Below are 21201 nucleotides of genomic sequence, written 5' to 3'. Positions count from 1 at the left end.
ACATTCCACCAAAATTTGTGGTAAAGTCGATACTTCATGAATTAAAGTATCGTATGTGAAAGATCTGACATACTCAAGCAGATCAGTCATGAGTAAGTCACTTAACTGTGCTTCAGCCACTGCCTATAAAAATGACAACTCACGTGTTTTTAAAGCACTCTTCACATTGTAAACTCCCATGCATTTTTGAGGTATTGCCATTAGAGTTCTGCGTGGTAGAGTTTCTTTAATTTGTCTCTCATGTGATATCATGTGAGCATTCGTTATCATACGAGGAAGGATGCATAAGCTCGGGCTTTGCTGTAGACTTTGGGTGAACTAGTTAACGCTTCTGGACCTCAGTTACTTCAACTCTAAAATGAGGCCAGTAGCGCAGAGTGCCTACTTTCAAAAAAATTTATGTATTACAAGCACCTTAATTTTATGAAGTCCAGAAAATTGTATTTTCCCATTAATCTGTCTATATCCCTTATTTTTCCTCCACCCCTAACCCGGCTATGAATTTAAATTCACCCAGCATTTTGCCTTATTAGTATTTGCCTGCCATCTAGTGACAGAAACGGTGACTGCAAGATAAACTGACTCCTTGTGTGTGAGGGGATGGTTCTCATCATTCTACTGCCTGATGTGCTTTCTGGAAACCACTGCAGTGGAAAGAAAGGACATGGTGGTCTTGCTTGTTGTGGCTAGGCCAAACTTCCTTCTGGAGGCCTCTTCAAAATATGAAGTTTGATGGTTTTGTGACTTAGGCCTTTGCCTCTGTCACTCTCTTTCTGCGTTGCTTATGATTTTTCCTTCATCGGACGTGCTTTTCCCTCCCGTCTTTACCAGTCCATTTCTTTATTTCATTCAAGGTCTACCTGTGGGTTGAGTTTCTCTAGTAGGATATCTTCTCTAATAAATTTCATTCCATGCGAATAGCTTTTCTTTTGCATTAGTTTAGTATTTTTTCATGTTCTTAGTAAGCATCCCTTGCCATACAAGTGCTTCCTTCCAAAATTATATGGATTTTCACATATATTAGTTGTGTACTTTACATTTGACAGCTCCATGTGAGCTGAATTTTATTTTACAATTATATGTATTTAGAACCTGGTAGGAGTCTGATCAAGGACGTGTGACATCCAGTTCCCCATCTTATTTTTAAGTCTTCATATCACAGTGATGTAAATTCTGCTTATTTTGTTTTCTTATGTCGTTTTGCGTCCCAAAAATGTACTCTTTTTTTTTTATGTAGTACTGGTTCCCAAGAGAGTTGCAAGTGCTAATCACTATTTGCTGATTTGCACAGCCTGTATCACCAGTGAAATGACCTTTGCTAATGTTATCACCGCACCAGGTCTGTACAGTTCAGAAACTTCTAAATCCCCTTATTTGATCCCAGAATTTACCATTATTTATAGTTTGTAATTCCAATTCTAGGTTGTTAATATTCTTAGTCTGCTGAATGAACCTACTTATTAGGAATATTGCAATTTGACATTAATCATGACAGTTTTAGTGGTCATTTATGTAAGTTTTCCTCTATGATCAAAAAGTGCAATTACATTCATACAATGGAGAATAACTTTATAACTGCTTTATTATTTTCAGTGTTTTGGCATTTTCAATATGTATTTTTTTAATCCTTGAGAGAAGAGAACATCTTTTTCTTTCCTTTTATATGCCTTACAGCGTGGAAGCTAGTAGCATGCGTACAGTAGGTACTTAATGGATGTTTGGGGAATGAAGAGATGCTAAGAATTAAAAGAAAAATGAGATGTGGCTACTACCTTCTTTCAAAGAATGCACAGTGGCAGCTTTCAGTATATTCTCAAATATTTCTTGAAGGAAAAAAGAAAACAAATGGCTTTGTGTTTTAATTATTAGGGCCTGCAAGTCCGGGGTCTGTCCCCTGCCTACGTCCCCCTGCCATGTTCTCATCTCTCACTCTTTCCAGCTAGGTCTCCTGCACTTCCTTATAACCCTCTGTCAATTTAAATTTGTCCAGCCTTTTGCCTTCTTAGTGTGTATCTGCCACCTAGTGATCAGAAGGGTAACTGCAAGATTAATGGAGCCTCGAAGAACCCTGTGCACCCGCACAGGTTCTAACCGCAGTGCACCAATGGTTGTCTTTCGTTCCATTAGATTTCCTGATCGTCCCACCCCAGGACCTTTGTTCCCTCTTATCATCTACTTAATACCTATGAACCTTTCAGAGCTCAACTCAAACATCTTTCAAGGAAGGGCTTCTCTTGACCTCGCTGACTAGGTCAAATTCCTCATAGCAATCATAGTTTAGTACAAGTTATTGCTGTCATAATTTTATGCTTATTTTGTGATTGTTCCATTTAATTCATATTTCATTTACTGGAATGTAATCTCCATGAGGGCAAGGAGCTCTTTTCTTGGTCATCATTGTATTCTAGCATACAGCACAATGCCTGGCACAGAGGAGGCATTTCTTTAATCTTTGTTGAATGAAGGAATGAATATAATGCTCTTCTCTGCCTCGTGGACACTGAAAATGCTGTTGTCAATCAGTTAGTGTAGTATTGTCTTCTTTGCTTTATGTATTTTCTCATCAGTTTTTTAATTTGTTTAAGGACCCAGCAGAATCTATCTACTATGTATGGAGGTGTTCATTTATTCAGGAAACATTAACTGCCTACTTTAAGGAATAATGTTACATTAAAGGGTAAAACTATAATTCTCTTGTTTTATTTGGCTTATTAGCCAATGGGGGAGCCAGTAAGATGTGAAAAACTGATACAAAGGATAATCCAAAGAACAGACACCTAGCCAGTAAGGAGCACTGAGTGTCTGTGCTGACAGACACCGAGACCATCAGTGTCCACTCCATGATAACTGCATCTCCACTGGACAAAATTCACTCGCGTCTCTGAGGACAAGAAGCATTCCTGTCAGTCCTCCAGAAGGTAGCTTCTCTCTCTCTCCAGGGTTATAAATAGTCATGCTTGTGACTGGTGCAGACCCCGGTAGTACCTGATAATCCAGGAAAGGAATGCTAGACAATACCCAACATTTCTTTGAAAGGAAACCAGTAATTTTTGCCCATTTCATAGCCTTTTACAATTTTCCTGACAGTCTCCCCACTGGTGATCATAATAATCTCAAAGATTATTCTTTTTTTGTCTTATATTCTTGTATTTGTGATATATGTATATGCAGATCTGTTTTATGTGGAATAATTGGTTCTGTCAAATAATCATACCAAGGCACTCTGTTGGTAATCTTCCCCCAAATAGGTTCGTGTAAAACTAGATACTTGTGTACTTCATGGACTATCAAAACTTGAGACTTCATTATTGGTTTTGGTTTTAAGGCCATACACACAATTCAAAATATACATGAACTGTGTTCAGGTGATAAAAGCTGCCTGAAAGAAACCACAGGATTCAGAACAGTTAAACTGTGTCTTTTGCTTGCCTTAGAGCCACAGTGCAAACAGGGAATGTCATGCGGATCTCATAGCTCTTTTATTGTAGTGCGAGGGGCTTCTGAACATCTAGGTGATTGCTCGGTAGGTGGGCAGACAGCTGATGGGACCTGCTGCAGGCTTCACGACAGGCTCATTTCTTCTTCACCTCTCCTTCCGTGGGTTCTTGTTTCAGTTTGTAATCAGCCAAGGTCGCCTTGATTGCATCTTCAGCCAGCATGGAGCAGGGCAGTTTCACAGGAGGAAGGCAGAGGTCCTTGGCGATATCTGTGTTTTTGATGGTCAGGGCCTCCTCCACCATCTTCCCTTTTACCCATTCAGTGGTTAACAAGCTGAAGGCAATTGCAGACCCACAGCCAAATGTTTCCAACCTGGTGTCCACAGTCTTCCCCTTTTTATCCCTTGAATCTGTAATTGTATTACATCACCGCATCCTGAAGCCCCCACCAGTCCAGTTCCAGCACTTGTAGATGTCTTGTCAAGGGACCAGACATTTCTGGGATTTTCATAATGATCAGCAACCTTCTTGTGAGATAGCCGGGCCAGAGCTGACAGCTCCCGAGTGGGCAGGCCCCAGCTCCGAAGCAGCAGGGCTGATGCTGCCCCCCTTGGATGGCCCAGGCCAGCTGCCGTCATCTTGTGGGCTTGTGCCTCCCTCAGAGATTATTCTTGATCACAAAAAGAGGCTGTTCTCATTAGGTTTGGCCTGATTATTTACATTGGAGCAACCAGAATGTTAATTAACCATATAAGCCTCCCTGAACTTTCTTTGTAAGTCTGGAGCCATGCAGTATTGACTAGCAAAGCCCACAGAATATACTTCTTTCTGGAAGTTTTCAAAGAAATCTCAGATTGGGTGTATAAAAGTCTCTGTTATTTGCTCTCTTGAGGCTAGGAGGCTAAGCCCAAGAGACCTTTCCAACATATGTTTTATCTGAAATACCTATAAATTAGGGTGAATTCCTTTTGAGGTTCCCTGGCTTTGCTAAGGTTCCTGGCTGTGAGGAAAGGCACCTGGAAGGCTGCATTGTCAAGCAGGCCCCAGGCGGGTTTTCCTGGGAGGGCTTTGTAGGCATTGGCTCCCTGCACGGAGCCCCACTTTGTTCCATAGTAGTGGCTTGTATAACACCACTTCAGGTGAGGCCTTAGCTGCGTGAATTGTCCAGCTGTATCCTGGAAAGGTAATTAAGACAGCGAAGGACGCAGAGCACTGCCAAATCAGATAATCCCCAGAATCTTCTAAACAACATCCGAATTTCATGGATGGGACACTCCATAATCTTTTGCTCCTTTCAAAGTCTTTTACAGTTTTCCTGACACTAATATGTACCACACACTGTGCTTGGTTCTGAGGGTAGGAGAGAGAAATTAGCAAGGTGCCTACCCTCAAGAATCTACCGAACAGCAGGGAAGAGAGAATTGAACAATGGCCATGGTACAGGGGATAAGGCCCCTGACGAGTATGTGCACAAGTACTCTAGGAACACACCAGGTGACACCTAAATTGATTGATGAGTGGGGAAGTATGTCCAAAAAGGGGAACACTTGAGCCACGGCATGAAGGATAACTAGAAAGAGAAAAGGCCCAGGAGAGGGCAGTTCTGGTGGACACATCAACACCTGTAGGCCTGAGGCAGAAGACCTCGGGAAGCATGCAAGAAAGGAAGGTGGTTTGCTGGTGCTGGGGCACACATCTGCGTGGCAACTGAGGCCTTCAGAGAGGCTGGCTTAGCCAGACCTCTCTGGGCGGAAGTAAGGAGTGTGAGACTTAGCCTGAAAACAGTAAGGAGCTGTTGAAGGATTGGTTTAAAGAGAAGGAGAGCATTGTTATATTTGCCTTTAAAGGATCTCTCTGTCAGCAGTTTAGAGACTGTAGAATTCTACAAGTCACAACAATAGAGGCTCAGATAAGGCGTAGGCAGTTACGCCAGATTTTCTAATGAGTGTAGATGTGTACAGACAGAGACAGTGGGGGTAGGAAGAGAGGGGATAAATGTAAGAGAAGAGCTTTTTGGGGAGAGGAATCAACATATGCAAAGGTCCTGCAGTGGAACAGTTCAGGGCAAATATAAGGGATTGAAAGAAGGCCGTGATGATGCCTTGTAGGTTAGAAGAGAATGAACTAGGGAGCAAGGGAGCCAGGGGACAGATCCCAGACTTGCAAGACCTGATAAATGAAGAGCATCAGAAAGTCATATACTCTTTTTTCTTTTTCTTTGACAAATATTTATTGAAAACCTACTAAAAGCTGCTACTCTGCACCCCCTGAAAGAAAGGCTGTTCATTTATTAGGTATGATAATGATATTTTGGTTGTGTGAGAAAATATCTTTATCTGTTAAAGATACTTAATGAGATATTTACAGGTGAAATGATAGATTGTCTAGGATTTGCTTCAAAACCTTGCTGTTCAATGTTTGACCTCTAGATCCAGCTGCAGTAACGTCGCCTAAGAGGCTGTTAGAAATACAGAACCTCTGGGGCCGGCCCCATGGCCAAGTGGTTAAGTTCATGTGCTCTGCTTCAGTGGCCCAGGCTTTACCAGTGTGGATCCAGGGCACCAACCTATGCACTACTCATCAAGCCATGCTGTGGTGGTGTCACACATAGAAGGACTAGAGTGACCTGCAACTAGGATATACAACTATGTACTGGGGCTTTGGGGAGGATTAAAAAAAAAAAAGGGAGGAAGTTGGCAACAGATGTTAGCTCAGAGCCAATCTCTCCTCACCAAAAAAAAAAAAGAAACTCAGGCCCCATCCTCAGAACCACTGTAGAATCAGAATCTATGTTTTTATGAAGATCTCCAAGAGATGTATATGCACATTGAGGATGGAGAAACGCTGCTTTAAAATACGTGGTGTGAGGGAGACTATGGGTAACGGATGAAAGAAACAAAATTGGCAAATAGTGATGATTATTGAAACTGGGGGATAAATGCATGGGGATATGATTGATTGTAGGTCAAGTGTGCTTAAATCAGGGACTGATAGACTGGGTGGTTGTGCATTTGTTCATACATACTCAATCTAGTGATTTTATTTTTATTAGTTTGAGGTGCAAGTAAGTGTTGAGATAAATATTGCCTGATTCCCTCCCCTTTTTCCTGCCAGCTCATCAGAATATTGGGTGATATTCAGAAACCCGAATGCATATTTCTTTTAAAAGTGTGTCTTATCGAGTCAAATTCTTCCTTTAAGATTTCTGAAAGAGACTTATTTTAACTAATGCAACTTGGTCAATTCCTCTTTCTAGGCACGCTTAAAAAGGCCTCTTAAGAGCCTTGATGGTGCTCTGTATGATGATGATGATGATGACATCGAAAGAGTAAGCAAGTAAGTGATGGATTTTGGTGTCCTAGTAAGAGCTGTGGCTTAATGGCAGAAGTTTTAGGTTACAAAACATGTTTGAAAGAGTGTGCACTCCTGGAGATCAGAGCTTGCTCCCTTGCAGTGTTCTTCTGCAAAAGGAACCATTGCTCGTTGGAGTCTCATGGGGGATAAATCTTGAGAAGGGAATGCAAGATAGACCTGAAATACCTTGTTCTTGGAAAGCTTTAATGCCTACGGAGATATCTGGGTAGTGTTAAAGGGGGAAAAGAAGCCCAGCTAAGTTAGACTCCTGCCCTGCTACTGAAGGGGGCAGGTAGTTATCAGGAAGAGTAGGAATAGTCAGCTGAGACAAATTGAATCAGGGACAGGGAAAGACTTAAGTCTATGCTGGCATCAGAAGAGGAAAGTTTAATACAAAGTGTTAAAATTAATTTTAATATGAAATAAGGGAAATGATAATAGTATTGTTTAGCGTTTTAACAATTTTAAGATATAGGTTGATGACAAAATGGACATTATTTTTTCTCCAGTTAGTATGTCTTTGTCTATATGAAGGAATATGCATTCTTCTCTAAAATAAGTGAGTAAATAAATGAAAGGAAAACCATATAAAAATATTGAATGTAAACTTGGGCTATAGCAAGCTCTCCAAGTGTTCAGTCTAATATTTCTAAGGCTAATGTCCCAAATCACACAGAATTAGGTTGTGTGAAAAGCCCTGCTTCTGCCTCCAGATTGATAAGGTCCACACACTGTTTGTTCTTAATGTGTGTACTCAAAATTTGCAGTGTTTGATTCGGTCTATGTATCACTATAAAGAATTTGGCCGTGAACCAATTATCCATTTTGTTGTTCTTTCACTGAAACAGTCGCTTTGGTTTTAAAATTCTCATTACTTGAGTATAACTGATGAGAGGTTGCTGACATGCAGCACATGTGGTTGCCTAACTGCCAGTGCACGGTTTATTCTTCTCAGGTTATCTTCTGAAGACAGTGAAGAAGCTTCTGCTTATTTTTATGAAAGTGATGACTCTGTTGAAACAAGAGTAAAGACTCCGTACTCAGGTGAAATGGACTTATTAGGAGAGATCCTCGATACATTGAGCACACACAGCTCAGATCAAGGGAAGCTGGCAGCGGCTAAGAGCTTGGATTTCTTTAGATCAATGGATGATATTGATTATAAACCCACGGTTAGTTGATTTTTCAGCTTATAAAGTTAAATGAAAACACCTTACCCTTGCTATGATTGCCCAGTGTTATAATCTTAGTTGGTAGAAGCATTTAACCTCTAATGGATGTGTCAAACTTCAAAAATAGGATAAAGTAGAATCATTAAGAATTATTTCTAGTAACAAAATTCCAGTATTTTCCCTTTTATTTATCCAATTCTGGTGGTTATTGTCATTAATTGGAATTCTTTTGTCAAGCAGTAATATTTTCTTAGAATCTAATTTTATAGCTGTATTTTCTGGGGAATTTTTTTAACCTGAAATATTCCCACTTTTTTCCTATATTTCTTGAATCTTCAAAAAATTTTTAATAATTGTATTAATTCAAGTAATTTTTCATTGCATTGCTTCAAAAATAAACAATGCTTTAAACAAATTGAACTGAATGCTTTAAGAACACAAGAGATTGAAGTGTTAAGTAGTGGCAGCCTGTTCTGATTGAACATAAATCCAGAACATGGCATTAATTATGTAATCTACTATGTCTATTTGTTTTTTGTTTTGAGTTTTCTTTTTTCTTTGCAAATCATTTGTATTTCATTTTATTTTTTAGGTTTATTGAAGTATAATTGACAAATAAAAATTGCATATATTTAAGGTGTACAACTTGCTATTTTTGGATATGTGTATGTTGTGGGATGATTACCACACTCAAGTTAATTAACATATCCATCACCTCACATAGTTACCATTTTCTTTTCCTGTCTGTTTTTTTTTTTTGAGAGCACTTAAGATCCACCCTCTCAGCAAATTTCAAGTAGACAATACAGTATTGTTAACTGTAGTCATCGTGCTGTACAGTGGATCTCCAGAACTTATTCTACTTGCATAACTGAAACGTTGTGCCCTTTAAACAACATCTCCTCTTTCCTCCCCCTCCCCCACCCCAGCCCCTGGTAACCACCATTCTGCTCTCTACTTTTAAGGGTCTGACTGGTTCAGATTCCACGTATAAGTGAGATCATGGAGTGTTTGTCCTTCTGTGTCTGGCTTATTTCACTTAGCATGTCTTCCAGGTCCATCCATGTTGTCACAAATGGCAGACTTTCCTTCTTTTAAAGGCTGAATAATACTCCGTTGTGTATATACACCACATCTTCTTCATTCCTTTATCCGTCAGTGGACGTTTAGATTGTTTTCGTATCTTCACTATTGTGAATAATGTTGCACTGAACATATGGTGCAGCTATATTTTCAAGATAGTGATTTCATTTCCTTTGGATAAAAACCCGCAAGTGGGATTGCTAGATCATATGGTAGTTCTATTTTTAATTTTTCGAGGAACCTCCATACTGTTTTCTGTACTGGCTGCACCAATTTGCATTCCCACCAACAGTGCACAAGGGTTCCCTTTTCTCTACATCCTTGCCAATACTTATAATCTAGTTTGAATCTTATTGGTGACAGTTTCAAGGACATGGAAACCAAGGTCCATCTCCTTTCATTCCTGTTACTAGAGCCATTGGAGGTATTCAGAGTTAACTATCAATGCCATAGTTCCTCTGGGAGGAACTTCAAGTCCCCAGCCTTACAAGATATTAATGTTGATTTGAAAATGGAAAAAAATATGGCTAAGTAATGCTATAATTTTATTAAAAATTTTCTGAATTTGTTTCTTCTTTCAGAATAAATCCAATGCGCCTAGTGAGAATAACCTGGCTCTGCTTTGCAGTGGTTCTGGTGACCAAGCAGAGTGGCATCTCGGGCAGGATGACAGTGCCCTCCATGGCAAACACCTCCCTCCCTCCCCCAGGAAGCGAGTGTCCTCTATTGGCCTGACAGATTCTCTGTTTATCCTGAAAGAGGAAAACAGTGAAAAGCATCTCAGTGTCGACAGCGTGAGTGGGACTCCGACAGTGGAGAAGCCAGCTTCTACTTCAGGACTGGATTTCCAGCCAGCTGCACTTGAAGTTTCCCAAACTGAAGAAGGAAAAACAGAACAGAAGGAAACACTAAGCCAGACTTCAGATGATCCACTCATACTCAGCCTTGGGCGACGCTCATCTACCTTTGTTCCTTGGGAGAAGGAAGGGAAAGAAGCCAAAGAGACTTCAGAAGATACTGGGCTGCTTCATGAAGTGGTGTCATTATGTCGCATAACATCTGCCTTCCAACAGGACTTGAACATTTCAGAGGAAAACACAAGTGGAAACCAAGCTTAAATCAACAATTTCAATCTCTTGTATCCAAGCTTCTGTGGAGACATTTTAGGATTCCATGTAATCGATATAGTAAACAATTACTTGTAGGAATGACAACTCTTACTACTGTCTAAAAGTTATTTTTCATTTAGAACATACATTTCCCCCACTCGTTCGTCTCATGGGTATATATTATCCATTGATTTTTAAATGTAAAGCTAATTCTTCTACTGTGCTCTTAAATCAGGTACTAGTTTGTATGTATGTTGAAAGCAGGTATTGATGATTTCCCACCATTTGGTGCTTAATGCCATTCAGTTTATTTAAACTAAGTATGCATATATAACCCTTGCACATAACCAGTAGCTACTATACTAATCTGGTTGAGCATCAACTGATCAAGATATCAAAACTTTTCAGAACTAGCCTGAAACTGTGGACCCGCTAATTGCCTTAATCTTAAACCTATATTAAGCATACTTAAATAATTTATAGAATTACATGTAAATTTTGAAAGATAAGTTATATGTGATCTGCAGAGCAATAATGCCTTTTTCTATTCATTGAATCAAGGACAAAATTCATTTTTTCAAAGTTAAAAAGCTCTCTTGTGAACACTGCAGCCATATTTTCCAAAAAGTACAAAGGTACACATTTACCTGTCACTCAGTGAAATATATGAAGTACTGAATTGCAATGTGAAATTAATGACTTCTGTTTACAAACGAGACACTTCAAAAATTTTTCACCGTCTCTCCGTATGCCTTTGCGTACATCCAAGATCCCACCCCCAGAAAGCCAAATGCAATGTAAACTGTCCTGATGAAAAATGGTCATGTCTTTTTTTCTTAACTAATAATTCTTTATCAAAATGCTTCATGTTATCTCAATTTACTTTTTAAAATAGTTGACTTTATATTTTAGAAGTTTTAAATTTATAGAAAAATTGTGAAGAAAGTACAGAGAGTTCCCACATAAGCCTGCACACAATTTTCCCTGTTACTAGTATCTTACACTCACCACAATTAATGAACCAATACTGGTAGGCCATGCTTTATTCAGATGTCCTTAGTTTTTTTCTAATATCCTTTTTCTGTTCCAGGGTCCCATTCACGATATACCACATTTTACTGGGTTGTCACATCTCCTTAGATTCCTCCCAGCTGTGACAGTTTCTCAGACTTTCCTTGTTTTTGATGACCTTGACAGTTTTGAAGAGTACTGGTCAGATATATTGTGGGAGGCACCTCTGTTGGAATTTGTCTGATATTTTTCTCGTGATTACACTGGGATTATGGTTTTGGGGGAGGAAGATTACAGAGGTAAAGTGCCATTTTTATCACATCATATCAAGGGTGCATACTGTCCACATGATTTGTGAATGTTGATGTTGACCTTGATGACCTCACTGAGGCCGTGTTTGTCAGGTTTCTGCACTATAAAGTTACTCCTTTCCCTCCCTTTCCACACTGTAGTCTTTGAAAGGAAGTCAGTCTCTGTACAGCCCACACTTAAGGAGTTGGCGCTTATGCTGCTTCTTCTTTGAGGCAGAGCATCAGCGTGAATTATTTGGAATTCCCCTGCCTGGGAGGGTTGTCTCTTCTGCCTCAGATTCACTGTTAGGCTTTGAAATTCAGGGAGAAGGAGCCATACATTGATTGCTTCACGAGAGGTTGGGTTAATAGGTGTAATCAGAAGAAAAAACGGTGATGTTATGGTTTATTTGCTGTCAGTATGTTCAATAGATAGACTCTCTATATCCCCAATCATGATTACTTTTTAGAAATTGTCGTTTTAGAAAAGGTGTTTGAGAAACCATTCAAGAATCCATCAGGACTGTACTCTAAAATATTTACTGAAATAATTTTCAGTTAAAAAAAAGCCCCAGAGGGGTTTTGTTAAAAACATTGCTTAAAAATATTTACCTAGGTCAATCTTTAAATAATTCAAAGAAATGGCCAAGTTTTTCTTTTTTAAACTGCATTCCAAAATCTAAATGGATATGTTTTATTTGGGACAATTATTCATTCATGTTTATGAAGGAAAACAAATCTTGTTTTCCTTATAAGGATGAACTCTGTATATTAAGGAAAATAGTGTTTAATCCTTATTTTTTTAAGACAAAAGTAAGACTCAAGGTTCTTGTCAAATTTGCCTTTATGTACTCATTACAAATTCTGTTTTACTTTATTGACATATGTAATGAAAGAAGTCCATTTATCAGCAGAACTGTTCTAAATGAGAAGGAAAAAGGGGTGTTCTGGTTGTTAATCTGCTCAGCAAATATTCCTTCATAATTTTTGAAAAGGATGTAAAACAGCCTTTTAATAGGAATATTGGTATGAGGTATTTTTTCCTTCAGAATTCATAGTCTGAAGAAGGAGATAATCGTGAGTGTAGCATAGGCAAAATTTGGGTTTTAGTCCATTTGCTTAATAGATATCACGGCCTTAGAATTTTCTACCTTTCGGTTGCCTCACAAGATGCTTGACTGTAGTGCTGTATTGTTTAAGCATATTTAGCCACTCACAAGTGATCATCGCGTCAAGGTATTTGAAACTGGACTGGTGCCTTATTTTAACGGACAAAGTCAGCTGTTATATTCCACGTTAAAAGCAAAGCAAAAACAAAAACTCTACGTGATATTCTCAGAAAAAATCCGAAAGACTAGTAGCAAGTGTTAGTATTTCAGACCATTAAATGTTTGAGTATTGAAAGTCTGCTCGTAAACTAGACTTCCTACTATTATGATGGACATAGGGAGAAGGAAGTGAAATTAAGGTGAGTTCTGAAATAAACAAAAGTATTATCTTCTGCTAGGTTCGTATTTTCTATTAGAGCTAAACCAAATATTTGTAAACTCCCCTGCTGTTTGAATTTTTTTTTTTCAAAGAAATGACACCTGTTCTACAAAAGAATTGTATAAACAAATAACACCTTTGGCTTTGGGATGTGGTCTTCATGTGGCCTCTAAACAGTCACGGTCTCCTGCAGCCCACTCCAGCTTTTCTCCTTTTGCCCTTAGATATCACATCCGTGGTATTTCAGGGATAGAAGAGCAGTGTGTGAATCTAGGAGCTATTTTTTGTTAAGTGGAAGTGTTGTTAAGTGTTACATTTGATGGTTACCTACTTTAGCATATTTTAGAAAGGCACCAAAATATAGCATGATAATTTTTTGATTAAAAATTAATAACTTACCCATTTAGGAAATATTTATTGACTCTTTGTACTGATCATATGCAAGTACAGTAGCTGAGGAGGTAGGCAAATAAAATAATCGACCTGCTCTGAATGAACCAATTAAAAGGAAAAGGAATTGCAAATAATAGTAATAATAATAATATATTTTGCTTAGAAGTTATTAGCCCAAGGTTCTAACACCCAAAAAAGGGCCTTTTAAAGCTGCTTAATCTAAAACATGCTCTAAGTCTAGAACCATAGTACTGTTTGTAATTTCATTAACTTTCTTTCTCTGTTATTATACAAAGTATAATAATGCTGCTATCTAAGATATCTACTTTTAAGGGACAGATTCAGAGACTCTTAGAAACTAAGTGTCCTTGTTTGTTGGATTCTCTGTCACCACGATGCCCAGTCTTTTCACCAGGCAGCACTGGGCTCTCTATAATGGAACGAGGCTCCTTTGCAAAACTTAGGGCCACTTTACTCAGTTTAGGATTAACAGAGGGTGTGGAGGCACGTCCATGGGAATCTGGTTGTTACTGTCTTTATCTTGATAACAGCTTTCTCTCGAAATAGTCCCTCCCCCTTTTAAATTAAAACTGTATGTGACAGTGCTGTTGTTAGGATTATAGGATCCACAAATGCTAATGAATTAGTTGTTTCTTAAATAAGGTGAAGAAGTAGACTCCTGATCAAGAGGAGAAAACTGTGAATATTCTTACGATCAGTAGATCTTCCTTCTCTTCTAGAAAATCTGGATTTTCATGAAAAGATTATTTTCATGAATAAATTTTCTAATGCAAATTCCATTTTGTTTAACATAAAGAACTTTGATTCTGGGTAGATATTAGTAAATCAGAATATAAATTTAAGAATGTAAAATGAATACCCATATCTAATTTTCCCCCAAGCACTTCTTATTACTGGACTTAGTTTTTACAAACTCTGTGTCAGTACTGACATCTTTCCTGTGTCAAGCCCAGAAATTTGTTCAGTCTGTTTCTTAAAGCTTGTTTAAGAGACAGAATTGTTTTGAACAAACCAGTTAACATTTTGATTTGGTCAAGATAGAGAATTATGTATATTTAGAAAGAAGCATATTTTATTTTGAAAATAATAGGATTTTGTGCAATATTTTTTCCTGCATAATTTAGTTCATATAAATATGCACATCTGCTTTTCCAGCAGATGCCTTAAGGTCATATTTTTCAGTATTTGTGTAAAACTGTATGTAGCAATGTTCTATGTGATTTTAGAAAAAAGTGTTCTTTATAATGTTGCCAGAAGGAATGTTTTTGTTTATTTAAAATAATTATGGGTATTGCATTATTGTATCATAACTAACTGCCTCAGCAACAGTAAATATGCAATAAGAAAATCCTGAACCTTAGATTAGTATTAACAATGTTGTTACTTTAAAAGAAATGTATATAGGGCAAAATGCTGATTCTACATGTGTACATTTAACAAATGCTCAATCTGTACCACGTAAATCCAAACGGCCTTTGTATGGTGATGACCACATATGCAGATTGTAACATCCTTTGTGATGAACCTTTGGTAAGATTTATAAAGGGCATTGCCAACACTTTTTGACTGTCTGTAACTAAGTTAATTTTTGTATAATGTACAGTTTGTTTAACCTTAGAGCTTCTATAGATTTCTACTTTTATTATACTTGAATGAGGCAGAAAAGCACTGTGGAAAATCTGTAGCTCTGGATGCGATATGCAAATATACCAAAAAAAGAAACCAAGGTACTGAACAGCAGTGTTAACTGGATGCTTTCCATCCAGAAAGCTGTGTTTTTTCAAACCATACTTTAGTTAAGTGAAGTAATTTAAAATACACAATCTTTTATCTTAAAAGGTTGCAGAGTCACAAATGATTACCTCTTTGACATGATACACCTCTAAGTCTCTTCGTCTCTTTGTGATTTCATTTCTCAGAGCCATGTTGAGGTACCTTAACAAATCCACCCTCTGGTTGATTATGTGATGTTTAGGACAGGACAGAATTAGAACTCTGCACATGCTAAATGCACCACGTATGTCAAGTCACCATCCTTCAGATAGTATAACGTCCATATGGTTATTTTGAGAACCATTTAATAATCATCTACCAAAAATGAGATTTCTTGAATCTATTATGATTTAGTACTTAATCGCAATGCCTAAAACAGCTGACAAGTATGAACTGCATGGAGCCTACAATTTAAGATGTATAAAGCTTTTTTACATATGAGGTACATGAAAGGTTCAAAATTGAGCTTTTCCAAAGCTTATTTCTTTTGCTTTAAATGAATACCTGTTTAAAAGGACTGAAAACCTTGAGCTTTTTTGCTAGACATGGTGACAGATATCTGCAAAAACCTACCCAGCATTGAGATTTGCTTTCTTATTCTTGCATCCTTGAGGCTACAGTATAAATCATCTCTGAAGTTGACTACTATTGGGAGGACATTGTGTATAAAAATATTGCTTTGGAAATTTAAAAAGTATGCAAAAATAAATAATGGGTGAACTACACATTACCATAAAGTGCCCAACAATGCAGTTATAAAATAAAATTGGTCATAAGCAAAACTTCACGCTGTGGTGACTTGTTTTACCATTGGCCACTTATTCCCCTCAGTGGTCTAGGTGAGCTGTTGTAGGACCTTCCGTCTCCATCTCTGAGCTTTCTAGCTGCTGCAGTGTAGATTCAAGCCCAGATCTTCCTGACAGGTCTGCTTGAGAGGTGTCCATCCTTTCCTGTAGCGTCAGCTAATTTGTTAGGCTCTAAAATCATAGGATAGGCAAGTGGGAGTGTCGCTAAGTATATCAGAGCAGGACCAACAACTGCTGTTTATTGACCGGCAGCTAAGAGTTGAGGACAGAGATGAAACAGAGCAAAGTGTGTGAATAGTGCTCCAGAAACGTCTCATCCGAGAGCTGCGATAGTTCCACTTAGAGCAAAAGTCAAATTTGAAATGAGCACAGTTTCCCTTTGGGTGCAGAATTTCTGGGAATAATATGCAGAACTTTTCTTGCTTCCATAGAAGAAGCAAAGGGCTTGACAACAAGGAAAGAGAGATTATCCTTGTCAGCCTAAGGGTTAGCTGGCTCTTACTGGGTTTGATTGTTCCCGCTTTGCAGGGGTTAGTGTCAGGCCGTCTGAGTGTCTGTGGGTGACAAAGATGGTCGTATCTTAATTCTGTAGGTGCAGAAGTAAAAACACCCAATTGGATTTTCTTTATGTCTAAATGAAACTAATACTTTTTTGGAGTATTCATATGTAGTGAATCTTAGAATTTTCTTGCCTAGATGTAACAGAATGAATTACAGGACACATAAAAATTTGTACATATGTGGAAAATATAGTATTAGCGTAAAAATAAAATAGTGTACTGTGGAATCTTCCAGGTGAATTAAAACCTTTCCCAAGTTCTGCCATTGCTTTGGACCTGATACTTAATTTCCCTGAAGCATTACTTCTATTTAAAATAGAAGTGTCTGTTCTTAGAATGAATTATTAATATTTATTGAGAAACCTTTGTGTACATAGCAGCTGCCATATTATTTGAGGGAGAGAAAATATATTACTAAGTATCCAATTTCATTTGAATTCATGGCTGTTTGGAGTATAAAGCCATAAAATATAACTATAAAAATGTTAGATTTTATCTAATCCAATGGCTCTCAAACCTAGCTTTTCATTAGAATCAGCTGTACAGCTTAAAAAAGAAAAAAAGCTTGGACCTTGCTCCTAGAGTTTCTGGAGCAGATGCTGCAATCAGTCGTTTGTAGACATGAAGAAACTGAGGAACAAAATAGATGAGTGATACCCTTAAAGTCCCATAGCAACAAATGGTCGCACCGGGAGAGGAAGCTGACAGTCAGGCCTCAGCCTCCACACTTTTAGTCTGAAATGCAGACAGAAGTGAAATGACATCCCTAACCTGCATTTCTCTATATGATTCTCTCTTCTCTATCAACTTTCTCCTGTAAGTATTGGACACGCCTTTCTGACAAGAGTCGCTATGCAGGCTTTTAAGTATAGAATTGCCTGATGCCTTTTGGGGAGATGGTATTAATGTTCAGACTCTTTTTTCTTCTTTCTTTTACTTTTCCCCCCACACTCCCCAGCTCAGTGAATGCAATCTCAGCTAGTCTTTTTTGTGTGAGTACATGTTCTCTGCAGTATTTTTCCCCTTCCTCTTAATTTTATGTGCATGTAGTGGAGAGCAGACGGGGAGCCCCACCTTGACTATGCATGATCACTGTACGGGGAAGCTTAGTGACATCAATTCTGAAGAAAAGGAAAGACATAATGTGAATTTTTTAATGTGCAATCATTATTGACCTAGAAAGCTGTTGAAAGCGTCTAAATGTCCTTTTCAGAATCTCCACAGATGTTATCTACTACTTTTTAATTTTTCGCATGTTCAAGAAGCAGCTTTCCAGATGAATTTCTTACTCTACTTTTGTTATTTTAGACTCAAACCTACTTTAAATATGGAGACTTTCATGTTTACAGTGTTTTGTAGTAACACCATTTAAGCAGTGCTTTAGTTTAAAGCAATGCATTTAAAATTTACAAATTTTTATAACTGAAGTTTCTAATTTGAAGACTCACTTTGGGATATCAAAATGCACTGATGGTAGTCATTTAATATTTTATTCAGTTTCTCCCCAAATTTAAACTTAAAAAATAACTTTTAAGTAAGAGCTAAGCTTTCAGAGATTTAATAAATGTCCGAATTGGATACAGCCAATTAGGCAAAAATCCCAACTTGTGAGATAGATGTTGGAAAGAAATGCCCCATTTTATTATTATTATTTTTTTTTTTTAAAGATTGGCACCTGAGCTAACAACTGTTGTCAATCTTCTTTTTTTTTTTTTTTTTACTACTTTTTCTCCCCAACCCTCCCCCCCCCCCCCCCCCCCCCAGCACATAGTTGTGTATTTTAGTTGTGGGTCCTTCTAGGTGTGGCATGTGGGACGCTGCCTCAGCATGGCCTGATGAGCGGTGCCATGTCTGTGCCCAGGATCCGATCCAGAGAAACCCTGGGCCGCCGAAGCGGAGCGCGTGAACTTAGCCACTCCGCCACGGGGCCGGCCCCTGCTCCATTTTATATTATAGGCTTCCCACATAAGGGACATGTTTATTGACAGACTGTTAGAAAACCATTTGAATTTCTAAGCAAGTGATGACTGATAGAGACTTGAAATTAGTCTTTTTAAAAAAAATTTCTGCTAGAGAAATTTAAGCAATTATTTTGCGTCAACAATAATTATAAACATGAGTTATATTTAAAACGTTATATTTAAAACATGAGTCGTCATACACAGCAAAGGAACATACTGTGTAAAAATAAAGGAATGTTATTCTTGGGGATCATTGTGGAGTATTAATATTGATTTTTGACCTGCAGTTGTAAGACGAACTGAAAATCCCTGGACGTCTTCATTTCAAGGTTCTGAAAGAACTATGCTAACGCTCTTTTAGCATATGCTACAGGCGAGTCTGTTGACAATTAGAAGATTTCATTGCTTTATGTAAAGATTCTTTTCCTTTTGAGGTACATCTTTCACATTTTTTTCAAATTAGCTGTACTGAAGTAAAATTTATATCCAACAAAGTTCACCCATTTTAAGAGTATAATTTAATGAGTTTTGGCAGATGTGTACAATAATCTAGCCCCCACCACATCAAGATTTAGAATTTTATCACCCAAGAAATTGCTTTGTACTCCTTTGCCGCTATCCCCTCCTCTTGATCCTGACTCCTGGCCACCACTGTATGTTTTCACTATAGTTTTGCCTTTTCAAGCATTTCACCAGACTGAGAAAGACAAACACCATATGATTCCACTCATATGTAGAAGATAAACACATGGACAAACAGTTCAGTGGTTACAAGGGGAATGGGGATGGGGAATGGGCACGGGGGTGAAGGGAGCACTTACGTGGTGACAGACAAGAAATAATATGCAACTGAAATTTCACAATGATGTAAACTCTCATGAACTCAATAAAAAAAGAAAGAATTTCATTAAGCGGAATCATACAACTTGTAGCCTTTTGTGTCTGGCTTCTTTCACTAGCATAGTGCTTTTGAGATGGATCCATGGTATTACATGTACTAACAGTTCATTTTTGTCACTGCGTAGTAGTTCATTGTATGGATATGAAACAGTGTATTCATTCCCCCATTGAGGCACATTTGATTGCTTTCAATTTGGGGGTCATTATGAGTGACACTGCTCTGTACATTTGAGTACAAGTTATCGTGAAGAGACGTGTTTTCATTTCCTTGAATTAATATCTAGGAGTGGGATTTCTGGGTTATGTGGTAAGTGTATAATCATTAGGATACAGGGAAGTTCCAATTGCTCCACATTCTTGTCAACACATGCTCTTGTCAATCATTTTAATTTTAGTCTTTCTGGTGGGTGTTTACTGGAATCTCATTTTGGTTTTAACTGTATTTTTCTTATGACCAAAGATTTTGAGAATCTTTTTATATGCTCATTGGCAATTCATATATCTTCAATGAAGAAATCTTTTTATCCATATTTGTATTGAGTTGTTTCTCTTGTTATTGACTCATAAGAGGTTTTTTTTTAAAATATATTCTGGGTAAAATTTCCTTAGAAGAAATATGTTTTGAAAATCTCTTATCTCAGTCTGTGGCTTGCCTTTTCATTTTCTTAGTAATGTCTTTCAAACAAAGGTTTTAATTTTAAGGCACTCCAAAATTATCAGTTTTATCCTTCATGATTTATGCTTTTTTTGTGTCCTAAGAAATTGTTTCCTGACTGGAATGTCACAAGGATTTTCTCCTAGAAGATTTATAGTTTTAGTGCATGCAGTGAGATGTCTGATTCATCTTGAGTTAATTGTTTTATGTTATGTGAGATAAGGGTCAAGATTCATGTTATTTTCCATTTTCCCCACCACCACTTATTGAGTAGACTATTCTTTTCCACCTTGAGTATATAATATATTTCAAATCAATTGAGCACATTGGGTCTATGTATGGGCTCTCCATTCTGATCAACTGATCTGCATGTTCATCCTTATAACAATACCACACTGTCTTGATGACTCTAGCTTTATAGTAAGTCTTGACATTGGGTAGTACGAGCCCTCCAACTTTGTTATTCTTCACTTTTATGTTCGATATTCTACGTCTTTTGCCTTTTCATTTTATAAACTTTAGAATACATTTTTCCATTCTACAAAATAGCTTGTTGGGATTTTGACTGGGATTGGGTTGAATCCATAAATCAAGTTGGGAAAAATTAACATCCTGCCAATATTGTCTTCCAGTTAGCGAACATAGTACAGCTCTCCAATTACTTAGATCTTCTTTCATTTTTCTCGGTAATGTTTTGTAATGTTCAATATGTAGTCTTGCACACGTTTTGTTAAATTTATCCCTGATCATTTCCTGTTTTTTGATGTGATTATAAGTGGTTTCTTTCTAAAATATCAATTTCCAACTGTTCATTTTTAATATTGGACAAATAATTGCTCCTGAAGCATTGCTAATAAATAGTTTGAATTATTTCCAATCTGTATATATATATATTTTCCTTGTCTTATTACACTAGTTAAGATCTACAGTACAATGTTTAGTAGAAGTGAACATCTTTACCTTTTTCCTGATTGTAGGTGGAACATCTTCCCACTGACAAGGATTTAGAGAAATAAATCAAATGAAGAAATTTACTCCTTGAGAACCTGAAAACTTAAAACACTTGAGGTTGACTATACAGTCAACGTGTTTAAAGACTGAACAAAATTGTGATGATTTACACAAGATAGAATTCAAGAAGACAGTATGGGTAAGTAAGTAGTTTTCCTGGATATGCTGAGTTACATG

General features: G+C 37.6%; 1 protein-coding gene and 1 pseudogene across 10 annotated transcripts in view; one reads left to right on the top strand and one right to left on the bottom strand.

Moving 5' to 3' along the window:
• Positions 1-15913, top strand: part of DENND1B (DENN domain containing 1B) — a 243962-nt gene extending 228049 nt beyond the window's left edge. For all 10 annotated transcript variants that reach the window (XM_070255835.1, XM_070255834.1, XM_070255837.1 and 7 more), the window contains 3 exons: positions 6694-6773; positions 7747-7963; positions 9628-15913. In XM_070255835.1, coding sequence (XP_070111936.1) covers positions 6694-6773; positions 7747-7963; positions 9628-10164 — 834 coding nt within the window. In that variant the 3' untranslated portion in view covers positions 10165-15913. The remainder of the gene's footprint in view (positions 1-6693; positions 6774-7746; positions 7964-9627) is intronic.
• On the bottom strand, positions 3573-4075 carry LOC138921556 (iron-sulfur cluster assembly enzyme ISCU pseudogene; annotated as a pseudogene).
• Positions 15914-21201: the final 5288 nt, after the last annotated feature.

The sequence above is a fragment of the Equus caballus genome, chromosome 30 (genome assembly GCF_041296265.1).
Source record: "Equus caballus isolate H_3958 breed thoroughbred chromosome 30, TB-T2T, whole genome shotgun sequence".
NCBI lineage: Eukaryota > Metazoa > Chordata > Mammalia > Perissodactyla > Equidae > Equus > Equus caballus.
The sequence above is the reverse complement of the archived record's forward strand: the minus strand, read 5'-3'. Positions and strand labels throughout refer to the sequence as shown.